General features: G+C 43.7%; 1 protein-coding gene across 6 annotated transcripts in view; it reads right to left on the minus strand.

The window, feature by feature from the left end:
- The window catches only part of PHACTR3 (phosphatase and actin regulator 3), a 159,304-nt gene that overhangs the window by 22,636 nt on the left and 114,318 nt on the right, over positions 1-22,350 (minus strand). For all 6 annotated transcript variants that reach the window (XM_037877107.2, XM_043526728.1, XM_037877105.2 and 3 more), the window contains one exon: positions 19,845-19,998. In XM_037877107.2, coding sequence (XP_037733035.1) covers positions 19,845-19,998 — 154 coding nt within the window. The remainder of the gene's footprint in view (positions 1-19,844; positions 19,999-22,350) is intronic.

Raw genomic sequence — 22,350 nt, forward strand, 5'->3', positions numbered from 1 at the left:
ATGTATCCTGGCTAGGATCTTTGGACACTTGATTATGACATGATCTGGGGCATAGCAGCTGCATGCACAGAAGGCATGTTAAAGTGTGGGCCAGATCCTCATCTGGCATAAATAGGCAGAGCTCAGTTGAAACCAATGGTGCAACAGTGATTTACACCAGCTGAGGAGCTGGCCTTCTGTTCCTAAGTCACTGTAGCAAACGGAGCTGTTGAAAGCTGCTGCTGCAGGTGTTGGAGATGGGCAGAGCCAGAACACAGAGCCTGGCGGCCCCCCACATTTTTGGTTTTGGTGTAAAAGTTTAGTGTAAAAACATCTGCTGTTCCATGTCATCTGATTTCTCACCTGCACTCTGAGTTTGTTTTTGCAACATTTCAGTTGAGAAATTTGCATGATATAGCCAGATTTTTCCTAGAAATGGATTGACGTCTGGTTTTTACTGAATTGTGGAAAATACAATTTTGAATCCCCCCCCCACCCCGTTTCTTACAAATATGCCCCTGTAGCTGGGAATCTGAAAGAAAGAGACATTTGCACAGCTGTGGGGGGGGGGGGGTGCATGTGCAAATGTCATCCAGGAGTAGGCGCTAGAGTTTAAGGGAAGCTAGCAAAGTTGGGATACCCTTTGCAGGAAACACATTGGGCATCATGACACCCATGTCAGCTGTTTCACCAGGGGTAGGTCTTCCTCACCTGCATGAGGCAAACAGGAAATCAGTATTTCTTAAATACAAGGATCTAACAATAATTGCTCTTGCAAGGATTTTCTGAAGATTTTAAAAGTTACCCTAATATCTGTGCTTCCATAAAGACCCTGGAGCCAAATTCTGCATTCGTTTTACACCAGTGTAAACTGAGAGTGAAGGCCACTGATTTCATTACACTTACTCTAGATTGACAATGAGAGATGACTCTGGCTTTGCATGAGCGACCTGTGTCAAACAATCATGTATTTTTTGGTGGTGTGATAAGTGTTGTAAAGTGGCTTTCTCGGTGGGGTTAAGAGGGGCTCATTTGGGTGTGTCCATGATTCCACCCTTGTGTAAAATTCTTATTTTGTGCTAGGGAAAAAAACCTGTGTGCTAGAATGTACAGAAAAGTGAAGTGTGAGTTCAGTATGTCAACACAAAGCAGAAGAGGGCTGTTGCTCCTGTGAGACATGTGCCAACGCTGAACATCAGGAGGAAATGCCTGAATCTTAAATGGGCATCTCTATTATCGGAACATCAAGCACAACTCAACAAGGAGTTTATTTTCATCCTTTCTATTAGTAGCTGTAAAGAGGGTGCATGCCAGGCCTTTGAGTCATCCATGTATTTCACTGCGACAGGCGCTGAAGTACTGTTTTCAATGTACAATTATGGGTAGTAGTAAATGTTTGGTGGGAGTTGCTTGCCTGTTAGTAGAAGCTTGTATGCAAAATCAGAAGGTGGGCACCAAAGACATGAGCTTGTTTTTCCCTGGGTAATCTAGGAGCATGTATAAAGTGGTGTGTGGGTAACATATCTTGTTATTGAAAAAGCTAGAAGAGCAACTACTGCTGTTCTGTGACAACACAGTAGGCTAAAAGAGGGTGAATGTTACTGTATGTTCTGCCATGTAGCCTTAGTCATCTAACAGTTGTGACTGCAGATTGAATTAACTGGGCTATAGTTTTAAAGCACATGGCATACTGAGGCTATGTGGTGGGTGTGGATCCTGGCAGAAACATGAAACATGTAAGGCAGGGTATTTGGAAACAGAAGATTTTAAATGTGGCCACGGCTACTCTGTTTGACAAGCAAATAGACTAAGTTATGCAAATGGCTTAAAAGCACGGGCGTGGTTGGGGGGGAGGGCGTTGCTGCCTCGAACTGCAAGCCTCCAGCAGGCGCGGAATTTGCCCCCACCCCACATGTGGCCCCACTGGCCTGACTGATGCTGCCCCCCAATATAGAAGTCACGCTATGCCTATGCTTAAAAGTGGCTCTTGAATAACAGTCCATGTATAACAAAATGAGTAAAGGGACTAGAAAAATTCCACAGGCAGATTAAATGCATTTTGATTTTGAAAGAATTGGGAGGGGGGGTGTTTGTTTTTTAAAGTATGCAACTGTTCATGCAAAACCTGAGCCTAATTTGCACTTGTAGTGCAATTTAGACATGTGTGCACAGATAAACCTAATTAGTCACCTGATGTGCAATTTCTGATTGGTGTTGCAATCATGGTGACTATGGGCCAGAACCTCAGCCTAGGATCCTCTTTTTTGTGCTGCTCCAGCAGTGTACCAGAACTTCTCATTGCCCTAATGAGAGAACTTTAGAGACACCAATCTTATACCACCTACTATACCCCAGTTCCGCACAGGGGACATTCCCTAGAGGGGTTTTGCCGTGAATGCATTGTGCTACAATGATCCTGAAATGGAGGAGCAATAGCCAGTGAATTGTTACACTATCCTAAACTAGAACAACATTATGGCCCAGCACCAGGATAAGGGGAGCCAGGAAAGTAGCTCAGAGCCACCTTTGCCTCCCCAGCTGCAGTTGTGCTGAAGATGAGGTTGGTGTAACTGAGCCATAAGCCCTACATGCCTAACTCAAAAAAAAAAAAATCTAGCCTTTGGCTACTTTACTAAATAAAAGTATTTTCAAAATACGTCATGCTAACAGCACTATGCAACTCTTACATAATGTAGGGCTGTAACACATGGTAGGTTTCAAACTGTACATTATGACATGGGCCATGATACAGTATACCTACTATTCCCAGAGCGAAGGAGCCATTGTGGTGTTACCAATCTATATCTCATAAATCCAATCCATCAAACCCTTATACAAATACCATATGACTAACATAAATTATAGATCTTTTTGTCCAATTTAGGACACCATCCCAAATTCTGTCCTGACTCCCCAAGGCTGTAAATCAGTGTGGTGTTTGGCCCAATGTATGTGTTTGATTATGTGCCCATCCCACTCCCCCCACCGCTGAGTTACAGTTCACCACCACTATGATCCCAATCACATAGAAGCACCACAGGATGGTGCTCGGATACTACAGATGAGTGCAGAATAAAAACCCTAGCTAGATATCTGCCATCCACACACTGCAACCCATCCTCCCTGAATGACTGATAGAGTCCTTAGGCTGGTCTGTTGTTGCACAGTATTATATAAAGATCTGCTGTGTGGGGGCTGAAATACAGAGTCAGAGCACCACTGTCTAATTAGGTGGGAGGATTCAGATGGAGAATGCTACAAGCTAATCACGGTTTTCTCCCATGTGAAAACCCTAGAGTACTTGACCATTGAGATCAGAAGTTCCCTAGATCTGTCAGAAGGGAAGGCTGCTCAGAGCAGCTGAGCAACAGCTCTCTCTCTACCTCTGCACTCCAAGGCCCCAGTCCAAAGCCCGTGGAAATCTTCCCATTGACTTGATTGGGCTTGGCTCATGCCTCCACATGTGTAGTCCCCCAAATGTTCAGTCTTTGCCAGCCTCGGGAGGAGAGAATCCAAAGTCCCCTGCGTGGTGCAATAACATTCTGCAGCTAGGATGCCGAGGCAGCTGTGACCTGATTTGTCTGATCCAGTCTTGCTCTCATCCCTATTGTTGTGCAGTTAGTGGGATATTTTCATCTGCAAAGCAGAAGCATGAAGCAGTTCTAAGGAGGGTTGTATATGGCATCCATGGGTAAGAGTTTCCAGAAAGGGAGTGACTGACTCATCTGAATTTTAACCACTCTGAGTATATTTTTTTTTTTCTGACTAGCCATAGATTCCTCTTGGAGCTTGTACTGGGATGATGCTCTACTTTAAACCTAGAGGCTAATAATGCCTTTTTACTTTAGCAAACCTGAGTTTGGCACTTTGTAGCCACATAATTGCTAGTTTGCCATCATGAAAAGGAAACAGTTTGCATGATTTTTAGGGCAAAAAGTCCTGGCTGGCACCAATGGCCTGTTGTTAAGAGGTTCTGAGCACTGAATTCAATGAGGGTTGCAGGATCTCCCCAAGATCAGGCCCAGTTTTCAAAGGCCCCTAGGTTATGACTATGCTTTAATTGTTAATTGTGTTTTAATGATTACATGTTGGCTAACATGACTATAAATTCCGCTATAGTCAATATAAAAATCTTTTTCAGGACACACATCTCTGCTCCCAGCCTAGGCTTAAACACAACTAGCAAATAATGTTTGTTTTCAGTCTGGAATTTACAGTCGTGTTAATTCACAAGTTAAACCACAACTGAACAAACATTCAACTATAGACACAGGTTGAACCCCCAGCGAACACTGAAGGCATTCAGCACCTCCTAGCATGAGGCCCAGGATTTTCATTAAAACGTCTGATCAGCCTGTGGGAAGAAAGTGAACCAGTGAATGACTTAAGATAGCACCATGCTGAGCTCTGTACAGTACACGCATATCAGGAGCTCCTCTCTGAGTCTGTCCTCTGCTTGCAGGCGGACAAAAGAGGGCAACTTGCTTAGCCATGAAACGCTAGTCCTCGCTTTGAAGCTGCGGAAAAACTGGAAGCCCAGCATGCCCAAGAAGAGGAGAACGAACCAATGTTTCAGACCGGTTACCAGCATGTCTAAAATGTAAGCAGGTTGGTGCTTCTGAGCAAACAAACGCCTGCGATGTAAATCCCAGGGATTAATTCTTACTGTAGAATACGTTGGATTTTAACATAGAGACATCTGTCACTGAAACAGCAGGAAAAACAACCGAGAGAAAAACCATTAAACACACCAGGCAATGTGCACAGTAATGAGTGAGAAAGCAAAAAGCATAACATAGAATTTATTCCCAAACAGGAGGGAATTGGAGGGTACAGAGAGGGGAGCAAACTCCATTTTTTCTCCATTTTTTCTCTCTCCTTGGTATTTAACAAGAGCTTTCAAATGCTCTGGCCAATGTGCTCTACATCCCTTGGAGGCCTCTGCCTCTAGAGTGCAGCAGACTGCTAGGAGCAGCCTCTCTGTTAACCACTTTGGAAACTCTGCTCCTTGGGTTCAAATCCAGCACACGTAGCATGAGCAGAGTGGTAGCAAGTGGCTGCAGTGGTTGGGCTTTCCAGCAAAGCCCCATAGGGTTATCTTGCAATTAGGCAAGAGGGATTCTGAATGTATTTGTGGGTTACTGACTGTCAATGTCTCTTTAAGGGCCTATGCCACAGGAGGGCCTTCTAGGTTTAATGTGTTGTACAAGGGTGAATTTTGCCTGTGTAAACAGGCTGTGGAATTGATTCCTCATTCACGGAGAAAACTCAGCAGCCACTGTCCTGGCTTGCATGAACACTAAAGTCTGTTCAAATTCAGCTAGGATGCACGGCTAGCACTACGGCTAGTTTTGAGATCCTGAAATTCTGCACACTTAACCCACAAACAGTGGTCCAGGTGCCCCTGGAGTGAGATTTGAGAGACAGCAAGAAACCACGGCTTGATTGGTCAGTTGAAGAAGATGCTGAGAAGCACTGCTCACCAAGCTGTGTCAACAAGCATCTGCAAAAATCTCCTTCCCCTGTTCTTTTCAATTAATGCAAAAATCTTTGAGGATGACCATTCTTTTCACTGATGCAAAATGCTGAGAATTTCCCTGCGTGATGCAAGCTCTCAAGAGAAGTATTGTCTTCCCCCAGTGAGTTGAACTATTTATAAAGGGAGCCCTTGGCAATCTGCAAAGCCTTTGAAGTTTTAGAAGCATCTCTGTAGTTATAGCCAGTGAGAAGCTACAGCACTGGTGGCTTGAAGGAACAGCCAACCTATGGTCTCTACACAAATGATCCAGCTAACCCAGCCATCTCAAATCCTAGCTGCAGACAGCATGTGCCTATACACTGCATGCTGGCTGGGGTGTCAGTTTCTCTGCCAAATACAAACTTTCTCAGTCAGAAGTAAGTCTATGAAAACATGATGCTATTATGTTTTTGTATAATCCCTAAAGCAAAGCACGAAACGAGACGTGATACCTAAAACTGCAGACGCTTTTGGAACAAATAGCCCCACTTCCTGCCATACGTACAATCACACACTGGTTAGAACTGCAAAGATCCTTCTGGGCAAATTCTTCTTTGTAACCAAAACCCTCCCAGGCCTCTCCCTTCATCCACCCACACAGCATTCCCAAAGGATGGGGTATCCCTGCTTGCAGATTGCTCTTGCCACCCAGCTGGTGACATGCTTACGCTGCACTGCTTTCTCCTTCTCTCACAGACACGGTTTTCCTCCTGGGCAATGCTAGCTCACAGCTCAATTAGTATCAGCAGGATGCAAAGCAGACCTGAGCCATCCACTCCACCCCATCCCCCCATATAACAGGTTCTGACAGTGCATTGTGGCTCTCTTTAAAACTGGCACTGCACTCCGATCTGTTATGTGGCCTGCGCTTAGAAAGACCTGTCTCTTAATGTAACACTCTCTTATTACAGTGTATTTTGAGTACACCCTGCCATCAGTGTGCATGTGGGACTCTGCATAGAGCTCCCTAAGGAGTTCCACAGAGAACTCAAGGTTGTGACGTGGCCAGAATTTAAGATTCTGCCACCCTTACTCCTGTTTAGTATTGTTGTACTCAGATAGTTCCATTAAGTAAATGAGACTGTTACTCACCACATGATGCACCACCCAGCGTATCAGAATTTAGATCATTATGACTAGGTCCCCTCTAAATGGATCTGAATTTAAATGTGAGCTATTCACCCCGTGCTGTTCAGTACACATCATCTCTTGGATCCACATTTTTGGGCCAGAGTCTGAGCTCAGTTATGGTGGTGTAAGTCTAAAATAGAGCAGGTAAAAGAATGGAATTTCTGTCTTGTGGGGCATTCCAGTCTTTTTGAAACTTGGTTTCACCCTGAGTCAGATTGAAAAGTTGAAACCTCGAATTTTCACAGCACAAATGTACCAAAATATTTTGTTTGACCTTATCTGAACGCTCAGTTTTGACTGAATCACCTTGACTCATTAGAAAATTACGAAATGAGAGAGTCTCAATGAAACATTTCCTGAGAACGTATCAAGTTCACCGAAGTTTTTGACAAGACTTTGTCAATATGGATCATTTCAATAAGGTTGAAATGTTTCAATGTCGTTGAATCAATATTTTCTGATGGAGAACTGTTCCAGCAGAAAAGTCTTGACCAGCACTAGTCTGGAGTAACTGGGCCTCACTGTCATCTCCCCTCTACATCACTTGGGCAGTGTATAGCATACATAAATGTAATTTACACTCCCTTTAAGATCACTTTTTGACACTAGGGGCCCTTGATGCTATAGCTGCACAATGAGAATTCAGCCAATGACTTCAATGGTGGTGTTCTAGATTTATAGCTATGATCAGAATCTGACCTTTATATTTTCAACATAGGGAGAGACTTTCTTGAAAACCTGTTTGTAACCTTTGTGCTCTTTCAAAATCAGCCTTATTGCCCCTTTTTTGTTCCCATATGAGGCTGTGAAAGTACTTTGCTTAAAACCTCCATTGCTTTAGCTAGAATCCAGCTTTGTTCTTAGTTGTCTGTCCTGTTTTAAAGCTCTTGCAATTGTGACAAACCCAGGTCTTACAACTGAGACAGGACAAACCGTTTAATGCTTGTTCCCCCAACACCAGCCTAACAAACTGTCAAATGTATTTTGTTATAGGTCATATGTCTCACCACAGGAATACCACGTGGGAGCTTAACTGAACCTTTGCAAAGCAACGTGTCCTCCTTCATGTCACTTCCATCAAAAAGAATAACTGTCCCTTTAGCTAGGCTCTTTGCCTTCTGAATAATTGACAGCTGCACTGATATCTTGAAGATTGGCTCAAAGATCAACATCCAGGAAAAGTCCTTGGCCTTTTAGGATCCAAGGGGTTCCAAATGGAGATGTATGCATGGTGAAGAATATCTACTGTGCTCAGAAACTTCATGTGTACCAGAATGCCCTTTGGTTCACCTGGTCCATTGCCTTTCCAGGAAAGGTCGGGGGGGGGGGGCATAATCTCAGGTGGTGTAAATTGGCATGGCTCCACTGAAGTCAGTGAGGCTATGCTGATTAGCGCCAGCTGAGGATCTGGCCACGTTTTTGGTATGCAAAGATATAGCCTATAGTACAACTGCCTGATTGGACCAAATGTGTTTCAGTTTCATCAGTATTCAGGCCCGCTCCTATGACACACACAACCAAACCCCACGGAAGAGCTAAGCAGAGCAGTGAAAGCCTGACTAACCCCAACCACCTCACCGCCCCCGGTAGTTCCTCAGCAAAGCTAGAAAAAGCAATGCTATGTCATTTCTTTAAAGCACATCCTCCCGTGATCTGTCACTCCATCAAGCAGCTGCAAGTTTAAGCCCCATGCTAGTCCCAGTGCTGCAGATGTGGCCTCTCGGGGGTATGTTCCTGTAACACACATACTGTGCTAGGCTGTGATCAGCCCATGCATAAGTGTGCATGTGCTTGGTGAGTGGGAACACACCCAGAGCCTCTCCTGCGACACACTTTATGTGGCTGACAGTAGGGCAGAGCACAAGAGCAGCCCATCAATGTGGATATCCGCTCCTCCTCCTAACGGTGAACAAATTGCCAGAATGGGGGTTGGGAAGAACAGAGGCTACAGCCCTTCCCTTACCCTACTCCTTCTGCTCCCACCCAGTCTGCGGAGAGGGGCTGGTGCACTGTGGGCACCAATTTGCTCTATCTATTAGGATGTGACACCCCCCCCCATCCCCCACCCCACTCTGGGTACAGGAGCAGCCATGAGTAAAATGTGGTGCAGTGAAGCTAAGCAATGTGCTTAAGGTCTCATTAGTAAAAATGAGACTGGAAGCCAGGAGTCCTGGCCTCCAGACTCATAGACGTTAAGGCCAGAGGGGACCATCATGATCACCTGCACATTGCAGGCCACAGAACCTCACCCACCTAGTCCAGTTCTAATCAAGAGTACACTAAAAACCCTGGGTACATTAATCACACTCTACATTATATTCTTTGGATTGGAAACAGGCTGCCAACACTTTTTTAAAGTGCAGTTAACTAAATGGTGGGTAAAAAATGTCATTTTTCCTTGCAGCGGTATGGGGTGTTTCACTTTAATTTTTTTTTCAGAAAGAAGATAATTCTTCTCTTCCTTTAATGGCTGTTATTTTGAAGAAGTCTGGCCACTTTATATGATATACAGGAGCATTCTTATTCGAGAGATATCCTGTCTGATATAAGGCATTCACAGGTTGCTAATGGATTAGCCTTTTCTCTTTGCAACGCACTGCTGGCTATTTATACAGAGTAGGTTTTTCCTCGGTACATGACTGCTGTAAAACAAAATATTAACCATTCTAAAATTTCATTTTTTTTTTTTAATTAATAAAACCATACCAAGCAAACCCAGGGCAGCTCAAGATCTGTTAGCTCTTACAGAGAATGGTTTCTAGACTGAGTCACTAGCTTGTCTTTTGCAGTTTGCATCTTGGCAGAATGATTTTCTTCATTTTGTTTAAGGACAAAGAGCAAATCTCACCTCTTTGCAGCATATCAGTTGAGCTAGAACGGATGAACCTCATTGCAATGCAATTTAAGACTCAGATTTTACCAGCATGCTGATTTTGCAAGCTGACATGTTTTCTGGTTGCCTGGATACAGTCGGCTGAAAAGCTGGGTTTTTGCATGGAGTATTGGCTCCAGCCTCGGAAGGCAATGACTCTTTCTCCTCTGGGCAATTCCATCATACAGCCTGACTATAACTGTCTTTTGAAAAATTAAACCATCCTGTAGTCCTTTTAATATGGCACAATTTACATTAAACCACCTACTTGCTGTTTAATACAGGTGCTTCCCTGTCAGATTTCAACATTACAGTTCACTTGGTATTTTTTTTTCATTTCACTAAATAAATCCTTCACAGTGTATTTATAAATCCAGGGATTCCTTTTGACCTCTTGATACATAATATGCATCAGCAAACATACCTCCCAAGAGACACCAAACCTAACTTCTACCTAGCACCAAGGGGTCAAGAGAGAGGTCACTGAAAGGTGAACAATCAATAGAAAATAGCTGTGCCCTGTATTTGACCTAAGCTGCTTTTAAGTAAAGAAAACAAGAAGGCATGATTATACCCAATACAATTTGCCAGGATGGAAAAGGGAATGGAATAAAGCAGATTTAGCTAGAACTACATCAATGATTTGCAAGCCCATACGAACATGTATTAAATATTGTTCTATTTAAAGCAAGAAGTGCCTTGTATTTTTTTTTCTGTTCTTTTTCTCTCCAAATTCTTCTTCCTAAATATTTATTTTCTTCTTTCATTCCCCAGCATCCCTAAGGTAACTTCCGTATAGTAGAAACTGTGCTTTTTTGCATTGACCCAGTTTTGCAGCATGAAAGCAGGGAAGCCAGAGCCTTGGGGAAATAAGATTCTGTCTTTGAGTCTGCATGAAATGCAATGGTAGAGTCATGATCTGTGTTGCGGAAGGAGGAGATTGTAGTACTTACAATATTTATTGATGGCTACCAGTCCTACCAGCTCAGGCTGGGATCTAATCGGATCTCATGAGATGAACAGTTAGTCTTGGCCAGTTCTTAGAGAGGAGAACACCAAGGAAACACCATATTTCTGCAGCCAAAGGGGTGGGTGATTCACTCCATGATAGCTTGCCCAGTAAATCAGTAATAACATACACCCACTGCGGGAGTAATACATAATTCATGGCTGCCTCTCACTGTATGGTTGTGGTACCACAGGTGTATATACTGTATCTACATCTCAAAATTTCTACAGCCGCAGGCATGCTGTGGAAGCAGACTGGAGCCATATGCTCCAATAGGAAATTCACAAGGTTAGGCTCTCCCCATCTTTCACCCTTTCAGATGGGTGCAGCCTATAAATGTACTGGTGTATGTGGAAGGAGGTTTGAGTTCAGGCTATCAGATGCTCCGCAGGCTGGCCTGAGCTGGTGAACCGCTCTTTTAGCGGAGCAATGGAGCAGACCCTCTGTGGAATCTGAGATCACAGTTCTCACCTAGAGCTGCCAGTATGCTTCAAAATTAATTAATTAACATATGAAGTGTAGTCCATTAGGGACGTACGCATGCACTTCTGCTTGCAGATTACTAGCGTCTGGAGAGCCCAAAGGACAATTTATGTTCACAGGAGATCATCATTATACAGTCAGAGATGGTTTGGGTAATAGAATAGCATTCTGATTGAACTAAAGGGAGTAAGATCTGCTCCTCACAAAAGGTTCTCTGCCTCTTAAAAAAGAGAGAAGCTGGTCCATGTGTGTCATGTATACGTGGAGCCAGAAGAGCAACGTACAGTATATTCTTTTCTAATTCATTTGTAGCTTCATCAGATCTGAGAGGAGCCACAAACTGGGGGCTAAGGTGACGTGTCAGTTACATAGCCATGAAACACAGTTGAGCCTTCTCTCTTTTGATCCAGAAGTATTTTTATCCCCATTTAACAGATGGGGGAATAGTGGCACAGAGTAGGTGACTTCCTCAAAGTCGCTCAGGAAGCCTATGCTGGAGCTGGAAAAGATCTCACCTGGCTTGAGTCCTAGGAAGTTAGGAATATCATGGGCTATTTTGCATCTACAACTATCTTATCTACATAACAAACTATGAGCAAATTAGGCACATCCGGGCATGTGCAATTTTCCATGGGGTCCTGGGCTTCTTATATTTTGAAAATCAGGCCTGACATGTCTATAGAACTGCTGGTAAATCACTGAAACATGCAAAAGTGCATTTTGGATTCAGTTTATCAGGGTGAGAACCAACATCCCAGCCTTCACGATCTGCTTTATTTGCACAACCTCCGACGTGTTCACTTTTACTGTAGGAATCTCCTAAGTTTCAGGGTTAACTTCGTAACTCTGTTTACTTATGTAAACTTGTGCTCTTGGTATGGTGATTGTGTTCTATTAATTATAACACTAGTATACACTGGGCCATATTTACAAAGTAGCCGCTTGAATTATGCCTTCTCAAAATTGCTTGTGCACCTGTTTGCATGTGCAAATGGGTTCATGTGCTAATTCATTGGCCATAAATTAAAATGCTGGTTTGAAAGTGTGCCTTGTCCCTCCTTTTACTGTACTAAATACAAGAGCTAAGGGAGTTTAGAGCTTGCAGAATTATGAGATTGACAGCCCTGGAGAACACACTTCCATTTATCCAGAGAAGCAGCACCAGCAGTACCAGTTTCAACACTACCCTCCCGTGTTCTAGTGAGACAGCCTCTGAGGACAAGCAAGTCTCCATGAACTTAGACATGCGTGCAGCTTTCTTCCTGAAAGGGATTCTGGACACTGCTGGATGGAATCAGGGGTGCTGGAACAATTTGTAGAGTGGGGGTGCTGAGAGCCATTGAACCAACCTGTAAACCTTGTATATGATGGAAACCACTTCAAGCCAGGGGGTGCAGCAGCCCCCACACCTATGGATGGAATATGCTACTGCCTGGTAGTCTACCACCATCAAGCAGAACACAGGTAGAACGTTAACATTTACAGGACATTTATATCTAAATCCTTCAGGTAGCTTTGAAAAATCTCAGTCCTAACTTCCCTCTCCTCATCTCCTTTTCAGGCTCAGTTCTCCATCATGAAAGAGCGACAGTAAAACATAAATAATAATAATAAAGGTTGACAGGTTTTAGAATAATACATGAATAATAAAGGTTGTGTATAAAGCACCAGCCTGCCAAAGCACTTGAGATACTGCACAAACCCTTAATAAAATATAGCAACCAACCAAAACATTGTGCAATAAATAAAGCAACCGCAAATAAATATCTTCATTAGAAACGCCTGAGTCAGCGCGGAACAAGAAGGGGAGCCTCTATTAATTTACATGCACTCCTACGGAGTTCAATTGCAGCCCTATATATAGCTCTTGCTGCCTGGGTGAAAAGCATGAGCTTGCACAGACACCCACGCTGCATTCTCTGACTGATTATTTTTAGCATCAGTGACACGCTTACCTGAAGATAACTTCTACCAAATAAGGACACCCTTTGTCCCATTGTACATAGATAATGAGCTGTGACAGTAAATCTCAGTGTTTATGCCTCTCTCTCTCTCTCTCTCAAGAGCAAAGCTCAATGCTAAATGTTCCCAACAAAATCACAAACCACCTGAATACTTGTGTGGTTTGAAATCAGTGAAATTCTGTGCAGGCGGGGGCAGAGGGAATCCATCCACCCAGTTCTCTTTGCAGCAAGCCTGGGAATCGGATGAGGCTTCTCAAAAGGCTCACTAAAATCCATTTGAACCTGGGCCGATTTCCAAACAGAGTGCCCAGTTCAAGAAAGTATCCCAAGGAGGCTTAAAGCACATGTTTAAAGCTAAGCATGTGGGTAAGTTCAGTCTGACATCAGAGCTGTAGTAACTCAGACCCTTGTCTGATTGAAACCAAAGAAAACAGCCACCTGAAGCCTTGATCAAACCCACGTAGCTACACACCTCCCAAATCAAATCTGATGCTTCTGCCAGGGAGAAGCTGGAACACTGATGCTGTGGCCCCACCTTCTCTGCTGTTTCACATTCAAGATGGGATGTAACTTTATAGACCCTGGAAGACTTTGAATGTTATTTTCAACGTTTCCAAACAAACAAAAAGTTATCAGCCATGAAAATAGGCAAGTGGCAGTGTGGAGGTCTAATGTGATGGGGTTTCTCAATTCTCTCGCAGCATGGAGCATGATGCCCCAGGTACATGATAAAAACTTCTTGTATGCACACTGAGGGGAAAATGGAATCCATGTTTCCCAAAGTTTGTCTCCTCAAAAGACCCATGTCTTTGTGCCAGGCGGTGTTGTGGTTTCCTCTCTCAAGTGTCTCCTCAGGAGGTGTGTGCAGTTTTGGGAAAGCAATCACAGCCTTTGTTTGGTGGATAAGCACAATTTGCCAGGGAAATCTCCTCTGGCCCAATTCCCTGATTTCATCCTAGCCCCTGTCACAATACAGTTAAGATCAGATAAATTAGGCACTGTGGGCTTGATTCTCAGTGTAAGCTACTGCTATTTTTACTGCCCATGGCATGGTGTAAACATGAGGAGAATTTGGCCCTCTGTGCTTGCTCTTTGTCTTTAGACTCCAAGCTGTTGTTACTGGTTTGTCATCTTTTCACTATTGTGTAGTGCCATGAAGGATACAGTGGTACAAACCAACTGGTGGCAAGGGTGAGCAGTTTGTGAGAGCTGTCACCTCATGGCTGGATGAGGGATATTTTGTGCCACCCCCACTCAGAGGCGCACTTCCAGGAACCACAGGACAGCCCTGGAACTACAAAGTTCCTGGCACCACACAGTAATGCATAAGGAAAACTGCCTTCCAGAGTTTGCATTGATGAGAAATGCTCTCAGCATGCCGCAGTGTACCACCGCCAGAACTTCCAGATTGGGGCTGCTTAGTGCTAAGCACCCACATATGGAATTTTTGGGGCCAGTGAATATCCATGGCTGTCTGTTTTAATAAGGCCTTATATAGCCCTCAGCACCATACCAGCTGAGCTCCTGTTTCTGCACATCTCTACTGAATACTGCTTAATGCATCATGTCTACTTATGCAAACACCCGAGGAAGCAAAGCGGAACACGAAGTGAAAATTACAAGTATAATTTGTTCTAGGAATTCATGTTTTCATTGAGACATTAAGCAATAAAGGAGTGTTTCTGAGTGTGCCTGTACAAGGCGTACTATGGAAGTAACAGCCACCCTGGCAGTTCGGATATTAACTTTCAAAAGAGTCTCAATAATGTCCTAAATTAATTAAACAGCCTTTCTACGCATTGCTCTTCGTTCTAAAGATCATTTTGTTCCTCTGGGTTTCCGCTTAAATCCCTTATAGAATGAAGAAAGTCCGTCATACAGAGAGCAGTTATTGCAAATAATCATATTTGCAAATTTTTTTTAACCTCTTGACATAATGGGCTCAATTCATTTAATGCCACTGAGGTCTTATTATCTGCACTCAGAACACATAGTGAAGGCGAACAAGGAATGTCAGGAGCCTGGCTCATCAGAACCGCAGTGGTCTAGCACACAATAGATTATTACCAGTGTCTATCATGGCCTGAAGCATCAGGGACAGATAAATTAGTAAGAGATGAATACTACTGAATGAGACAATCTGGGGAAATATGGAATACTGCCATTTGGGGAGGGGCACATTTCCATAGCAACAAGTGGTTGACTTGTTTCAGTGATTCTCAAACTTTTGTGCTGGTGACCCCTTTCACATAGCAAGCCTCTGAGTGCGACCCCCCACTTATAAATTAAAAACACTTTTTAATATATTTAACACCATTATAAATGCTGGAGGCAAAGTGGGGTTTGGGGTGAAGGCTGACAGCTCACGACCCCCCGTGTAATAATCACACACACCCCTGAGGGGCCCGACCCCCAGTTTGAGAACCCCTGACTTATTTGATTAGAAATAGGGAGAAAGGAGAGAGATAAAATAAATCTAGTAAATAACACAAAGAAAGCAAGTGGTGGATCCTGCCCCCACTTACACTGATGTCAGACAGGAGCAACTTCACTGAAGTCAATGGATTTATACTGGAATAAGAGCAGAATCTGCTTAAGGAGTTTTCAGGATTCGGTACTGATGGGGAGTGAGGAGGCCGCCTGATAAGTTGGAGTGAGGAAGGGGTGCTGTGGGTCTGGCTGTGTAACTATTTATCAGTGCAAAAGTTGAGCGTCCACTTTCTCTCCAGCTATTATATCTATCGGTTAGAATTGATCCAGAATCTTTAAATGTTGACATTTTTTTTGGTGAAGCAACGGGACCCATTTTTCATGAAAAGTTTTCCCATTTTTTGACTAACTGTACAATAATGATTTCATTATGTTCATAAAATATTTAAGTATGGCTCTTCTTCCATCTGGCAGAACATTGTGTCACGTAAAACTAGTGATTTAAAGATGGGATGGAAGTGTAACCCACACACCGCTTGGGTGTGGTGTTCTGTCCCATCTAGTGGCACCGAGACCACTTAGAGAGAGAGATTAATGAGTTTGCTTTACAGCCTTAGCTAACAGCCAGTTGGCCTTTAGCTCATGCGGGAGAGGCTCATGGCACCAAGCTCCATAGGTCCCAGGTTTGATCCCGCCTGCGACAACCGTGGTCTGTCGGTGTTACAGAAGGACTTTGCTAGCTACCCTAGAACTCCTTCAAATCCATGAGGATACAGCTGGCAAACAACAAATCTGGAACATGGCTGCCTGTCTACTGGCTAGTTTATCAAGAATCAGTCAGCTATTGAACAGCGAGTCTCCCGGTTCTATCTCATCTCCTAGGCTATGTCTTCAGCTAGAGCTGGGAGTGTAGACATACTCACACTAGCTCTCATCATGCTAGAGTGCTAAAAATAACAGTGTAGCCATGGTAACACAGGCAGCAGCAAGCCATCGCATGGGCAAGCCGGCCTGAATGCAAACCTGCCTGGACCCCATGGTATGTACTTGGGGCAGCTAACCTGTGCCAATTGCCTGTGCTACTGTGGCTAAACTACTATTTTTAGCGCACTCGCTCAGTGAGAGCTAGCACAGGTATGTCTGTGCAAGCTGGGAATCACATCTCTAGACACAGCCTTAGCGTGTAGAGGACAGGTTTGTAATTGGATTGTACATTTGGATTCGTAGTTGAGTAAGTCCCACTCAGAATTATCATCTAATGCTATCTTTGGAACAGTGGCTGCCATGTGCTGAAATCCATCTACATGGTGGTCAGATCACACAGAGATTAGCAATTTCCACTGGAACCAGATGCTGGATCCTAAAACAAAGAGAGTTCCTTAAATCTGAGAACTCACTAGTGGGTTCCACATCTATAAACTGAGGGCTTAAATTCAGCCGGAGTTGTCCAGAGCAGAGGTCAGGTAAATATTTTCCAACCCTCTGTAGTTTTTATAGCATGGCGGGGAGGGGGCAGATCCGGGAAATATTCTATAAGAATTTAAGCCCTGTATAAGCTTCATTGATCACCATTGAGATTTTCAAAGCCAACTAAGGGATTTAGCCACACTGTCCCATTGAAATGGATTTAAGGATATTTGAAAATCTCAGCTGGGGTTTGTACTGCATAGGCATCTCCACCACCTTAACTAAACTTACAAACTCCTGTCCAAGTATGCACTGAGTTTAGTGTAAAACATGGCATGGACTTTTGGGGAGAAGTCAGTTTTTTCTGTGGCTCTCCCCAAAATGAGTCAGACATTCAGAGGGGATATCCCCAGGACACTACTTATTTCTGTATTTGCAAAATGGGCTTATCTTTGACATGTGCGCGGCTTTCATCATGAAAATATCTTCCCATGATTTATCTGCTGGCCAAGGTTGTTTGCATCATCATGCTCTATTCTGGTTGATGAACAAAGAGCAAGCTGTCCCAGTGCTCATATCTGCTCAGAAATTATGCAGGGGACTAGCTCCGATCTGTTTTGCATGGCAGACTATTCTAGCAATCTCTGCACCTTCTGTTTCATGAGTGGCACTCAGCCTGCTGAGTTCTGGGAATAAGGAGGAGGTAAATGAAAGCATGTCTTCAGTTACACTAAATGAGCATGCCCTTTCAGCCATCTGTAGACATTACCTACCAGATTAATAACTTACATCATAGACTGCTCCTCATCAGCTGTCTGTCTTCTTTATATCTGTACACCAAACCTTGCCTTCCACAACTTCCAGTCATGATCATGCATTATGCTCCTCTGGTAGGCACTTATGTTGTAAGTCCTTATATTGACACTAAATTTCAGGCATAATTTCTTAACCTTATTTTCCTTTTCCACCACAAAGTGGCTAAATGGTACCCACAAAGAAAGGGGAAGGGCCTGTAGCCATCCTATGTTGTGCTGAGATTCCGCTAGCTCTCCCAAGCAAACTAGGGTTAGGCTGAGCTGGTAGTTAGACAGGAGACCTCCAAGGAGCACCCAACTGTTGCAGCAGGAAGAGATATTGGAGATTCACTAGATGACACCCTTCACGCTGAGGTGAAGACTGTACAAATGTCCCAGTCTAGCATCGGAAGGCACTTTTCCAAGTGTTTCAGATGAGTTGTAAAATCAGGCTCCTGACCTCCTACTACAGATCACATCGTAGTTTTGCAGAAGCCTATAAGACTGTTAAGCCCAGTAGCTTGGCCAAATTGCAACTCAGGGACTTCTGCCTGCCTAAAATGCACCTACGCTTCCAAAAGCTCAGGAAGGCAAATGGACGTTTCACATGTGCAGGGCTTACAGGATCAGGCCCATGTATTCTTCACTTTCTGTCCTAAGCTGTTGTCAGGACAGTTATATATGGTGGAACGTCCCCCATGATCCACTCCCAAAGATGGCTTCACATCTTGGCGCTAACGTGGTCAGGGCTTTGGAGCAGAGCCCAGAGCTGGAGCGCGGAGCAGCTCCAGAGCACTGGAGCTGCAGGTTTTTGCCTGGAGCCGGAGCACAGCTCCAAAGCCCTGAACGTGGTGATTGTCAACCATCACATTGTTCATTCTACCTGCATGTTAAATCCATTGTCTGTGTTTCACTCTGTGTTTGTGCAGTGCCCAGTACAATATGGTCCCATTATCTGTTGGCTTCTAAGCGCTACCATAATACAAATATTAGACAAAGATAATAAACAAAGACAAAGTAAAATGAATCCTCTCTATCCATTATCAGCATCCCGGGGTACTATGAAGCTTAACTAACATTTGTAAAGTAGTTTGAGATATTTTATTCTTAATGTTCAAACACTGGTCTTTTTTTAGCTGAGATTGCCAGCAGAGGGGCCAAACATGATGGTGTGTTTTATAGTGTAGACACCGGTCCATTAGGAATTGCACTCTGATCTATCAACCTCATTCCCAACCCTCTAAAACAAAAGTTTATTAAAGGTACAGACTGAAGAGCTGGCCCAGTTCTTGCTGGAATAACAGCAGCTGTTTCTTGAAAAAGCAGATTCCAGTTATTAATATTTAAAAAGCCTCCAGCATGAACTCCTGTTCCGCTTTCACAGTTGGATTTCAACCATTTTGGCAGCCATTCAGAACAGCCTATTCTAGCGTGGGAGTGCACAGCACAGATTATTTAACAATCCAATTTGTCACAACTAAAACATTCAGGTTTGCAAATTATCTACATTTAGCTATTTTTTTTTAAACCAATGCAATTTGAATCTAATGGTTTCTGTAAATCTTTGCTTACACTGTCTAACTGCAATACAAATTTCTCCTATACAGCTGAGCCCTCATGCCCTGCCTGGTTAAGTGTTTGTAAGCCATTTACTAAAAAAAAACAAAAAAAACAGGACTTTCCTACCCTTGCAATTAGCCCAGATTTCAGCCATCTGTGGAGCTGCACCTCTGAAAATCTCTAGCCCTGGCAAAGAAAGCCCTGCTGAAGCTGACCCTTACTTGAAACAGGGTCAGTTAACCCCCACCAGTGCACATTGCAGCTTTCACTGCCTATAATGGGGGTTTGCAGATACACTGATGGCTGCAATCAAGGATAAAGGCAAGTATGGACAAAGCTGAAAAGTTTGGTGGTTAATTGAAAGATAGGAACTAGAACAATCAATTGACTTCAATGAGAGGTGCAAGCATAAATTCCAGGCCTAGGATCTAAATCACTGCACTGAGTTTTGCTTTTTATTTTAGGCTGGAAAGCTTGATTCAAGGAGGAGATCAAGTGACCAGCCCACAACATGAAGTGTATGAGCTCAGAGATCAAAAGCAAAGCATGGCCCTGAAGCCAAGGCTGCTGTTGATGATGTCCTTTTCTGCATGACTCTCCATGGGAAATGGGCTAAGGGACATGTGTATAGTGAGGTGAGGTACAGAAGAGACTTCACTATAAAGATTGTCCCGTTCCGTCTCTTAAACTGACTTACTTTGAGAGTTTCATTTCAATTTGCTGCCGGATTTCCTGTCGTTCCTCATCCGTCCTCCTTGGGAAAATGTTCCTGTCTTCCAGTTCCTGCTTGCTTGGCCTGTTCCGTAGCTTTACTGCCAGCAGCTCTTTCTTGCATTTTCTTGGCAAGGTACCTGGGACACGCATTGAAATGAAAAAATGTCAGAAGGAGAGCTTGGAATTCCTGCCTATTTATTTATTTATTTTTATTTATAAGATCAGAAATGAGCTAGGAAGGAGTGGGCACCGGAGGATCAAACCTAAGGTCTGGCTGTGAAATCTGCACATGTATGGGACAGGCAGCTTTGTACTTATTAATAAAAGTGGTGCTAGGGCTGAGATCGCCCACACAGCTGTGGATAATGGCCCATTCGGAAATGCTTGAAATTATCATCTCATTTGTACTATTGTAGACCAGGATAATGCTCTCAGAGAGCTATGACTCTTGGTAACTATCAGCTGAGGCAAGGTTCAAACCACTAATCTAGGAGTCAAAGGGGGTGCACATCAGCAGTCCTCTGAGCCATCTCAGGTCCCAAAGCAAAGCTACATCCTGGAGCACTTCGTAGTAGAACTAGGCAGTTCAGGGGAATGGCTGGGATGGAGATCCTTTCCCCTCTGGGTTACCAGCTCAAATCCAGGCCGGTTGCTGAAAGGTGTACTACAGATGGTCTCAACCCAGCGGTTAGCTGACAGAGTATAACAAACAATAGCACTCATTGGCACCCTTGCGAACAGTCTTAGCAAAGAAGCCAAGGAATGAATCGGCTTTGCAGACTGCACTTTAGTCTTACCCTTGTATGATATCTCCACAACAGGGTTTTAAGGTGCAGCTGGTGAGGAGTTGTGGGACACATTTGCTGATGATTCCTATGCCATTCTGTGGACAGCAGAGGAATTTGGAAAAATGCTGAGCTTTTGTTCCCCCTTGAAATCAATGGGAGTTTTACCCTTTGGTTCAGTGTAAAGAGAATCAGACTGATGCTGAACGCTTTTTAATGTCCAGGACTGACAGTCCAGCACGGATAACTTTAAGTTAGCCTCTCACACATGCAATAGTTCCAAGTTAAGTGTGGTTATTATTTGTGAGATGCCGTTGGCCCAAATTTGCAGGCTTCTGAATATGCACATTAAACTTTTTTGAACATTGCCCTCCATTTTGAACAAACACAAGTCAAAAGATGGAGAACCAGGAATAGGCAGCCTGTAGAGTACATATGGGTCACAAGATATGAGCCATTATTGACAAATCTACCCCATTAAGTTGTCTTAGTGCCACGGTAAAATTTTGTTTGGCATGGTGTACGTACAGTTGCAACCCTGTATTCAGGGTTTCCCCTATGGAGAGACTTCAAGGAATGAAATAAAGGGTCAGATTTTCAGAATGATGTGTGCAATGGTGGTAATTTGCTAAGATATTTTGGCAGTGGGAGGTATGCATATTTCTCACAATCGCATGATCTACTGTGGTAACTGCAAAACATGCAAATGCAGGAAAATCTGGCCTGAAATATTGTTGGTGATGTTTACAAGAGGAATTCCCATAAGGAAAAGTGCAGCAACTGTTCTGAGTAGTATTTCACTGCTCTTGAGTGTATTGGCTGTACTCTCTTCTGAGGCCGTCCTCTCCAACGGCATTTGAAATAACCTTTCCCTCTGAGAGAACGCCATGGGGTCAAATGCATCTTTGGAGTAACTCCATGACTTCAGTGGGCTCAGTGAAGGGCTGAAATTGGCTCCTTGAGTGATTAAGCCATTTTGCAATGCTAACTGGAAGGTATATGGTAATAAGGTTTCTAAATTTAAATGGCTTACAGAGTGGAAAACCCAACATCTTTCACTGTACTTTTTTTTTTTTTTAACCGACAGTAAAATGTAGAATGAGAGTCATAGATGGGAAATCCCCAGGTTGCTTGAGGTTGAGTTGCTAGAAGAAAAGCACAGCAGTCTCTGTCTGGCTCACCCGTTTCATTGGTTTGAGTTAGAGCTTCTCTTTTCTGAATCTCTTTCTATAATGAGCAATCCTGTAACAAGTTTACTGTAACATGTGGCCGTTATACCGCATACCTTCCTTATATAAAGTCATAGAAATGTAGGACTGGAAGGGACCTCGAGAGGTCATATAGTCCATCCCCCTGAGCTGAGGCAGTACCAAGTAAACCTAGACCATCCCTGGCAGGTGTTTGTCAACCCATTCCTAAAAACCTCTAGTGACAGGTGTTGCAGTTTCAGGGTAACTGATCTGTAACCCCCTCTCCAGGGTCCACTCCAGGAGTTCCCAGTCAGGTCTCAGGTCTTCTGCCATCACCTGTCTCTGGGTAGGAGCCCTTGTCCCACACTTTTCTGACTGGGGGTTTTAAGTCTGCTCCCTGCCTTACGCTATAATATCTCCAGCCAATCAATCTGCCTAAAGGCCTGTACCTGTGCTGTGCTTTCTCTCCAAGGGCTATGCACAGACCATTGCCCGCAGTGTACAAGTTTCTACA

Source organism: Chelonia mydas, chromosome 13 (genome assembly GCF_015237465.2).
Source record: "Chelonia mydas isolate rCheMyd1 chromosome 13, rCheMyd1.pri.v2, whole genome shotgun sequence".
Classification (NCBI taxonomy): Eukaryota; Metazoa; Chordata; order Testudines; family Cheloniidae; genus Chelonia; species Chelonia mydas.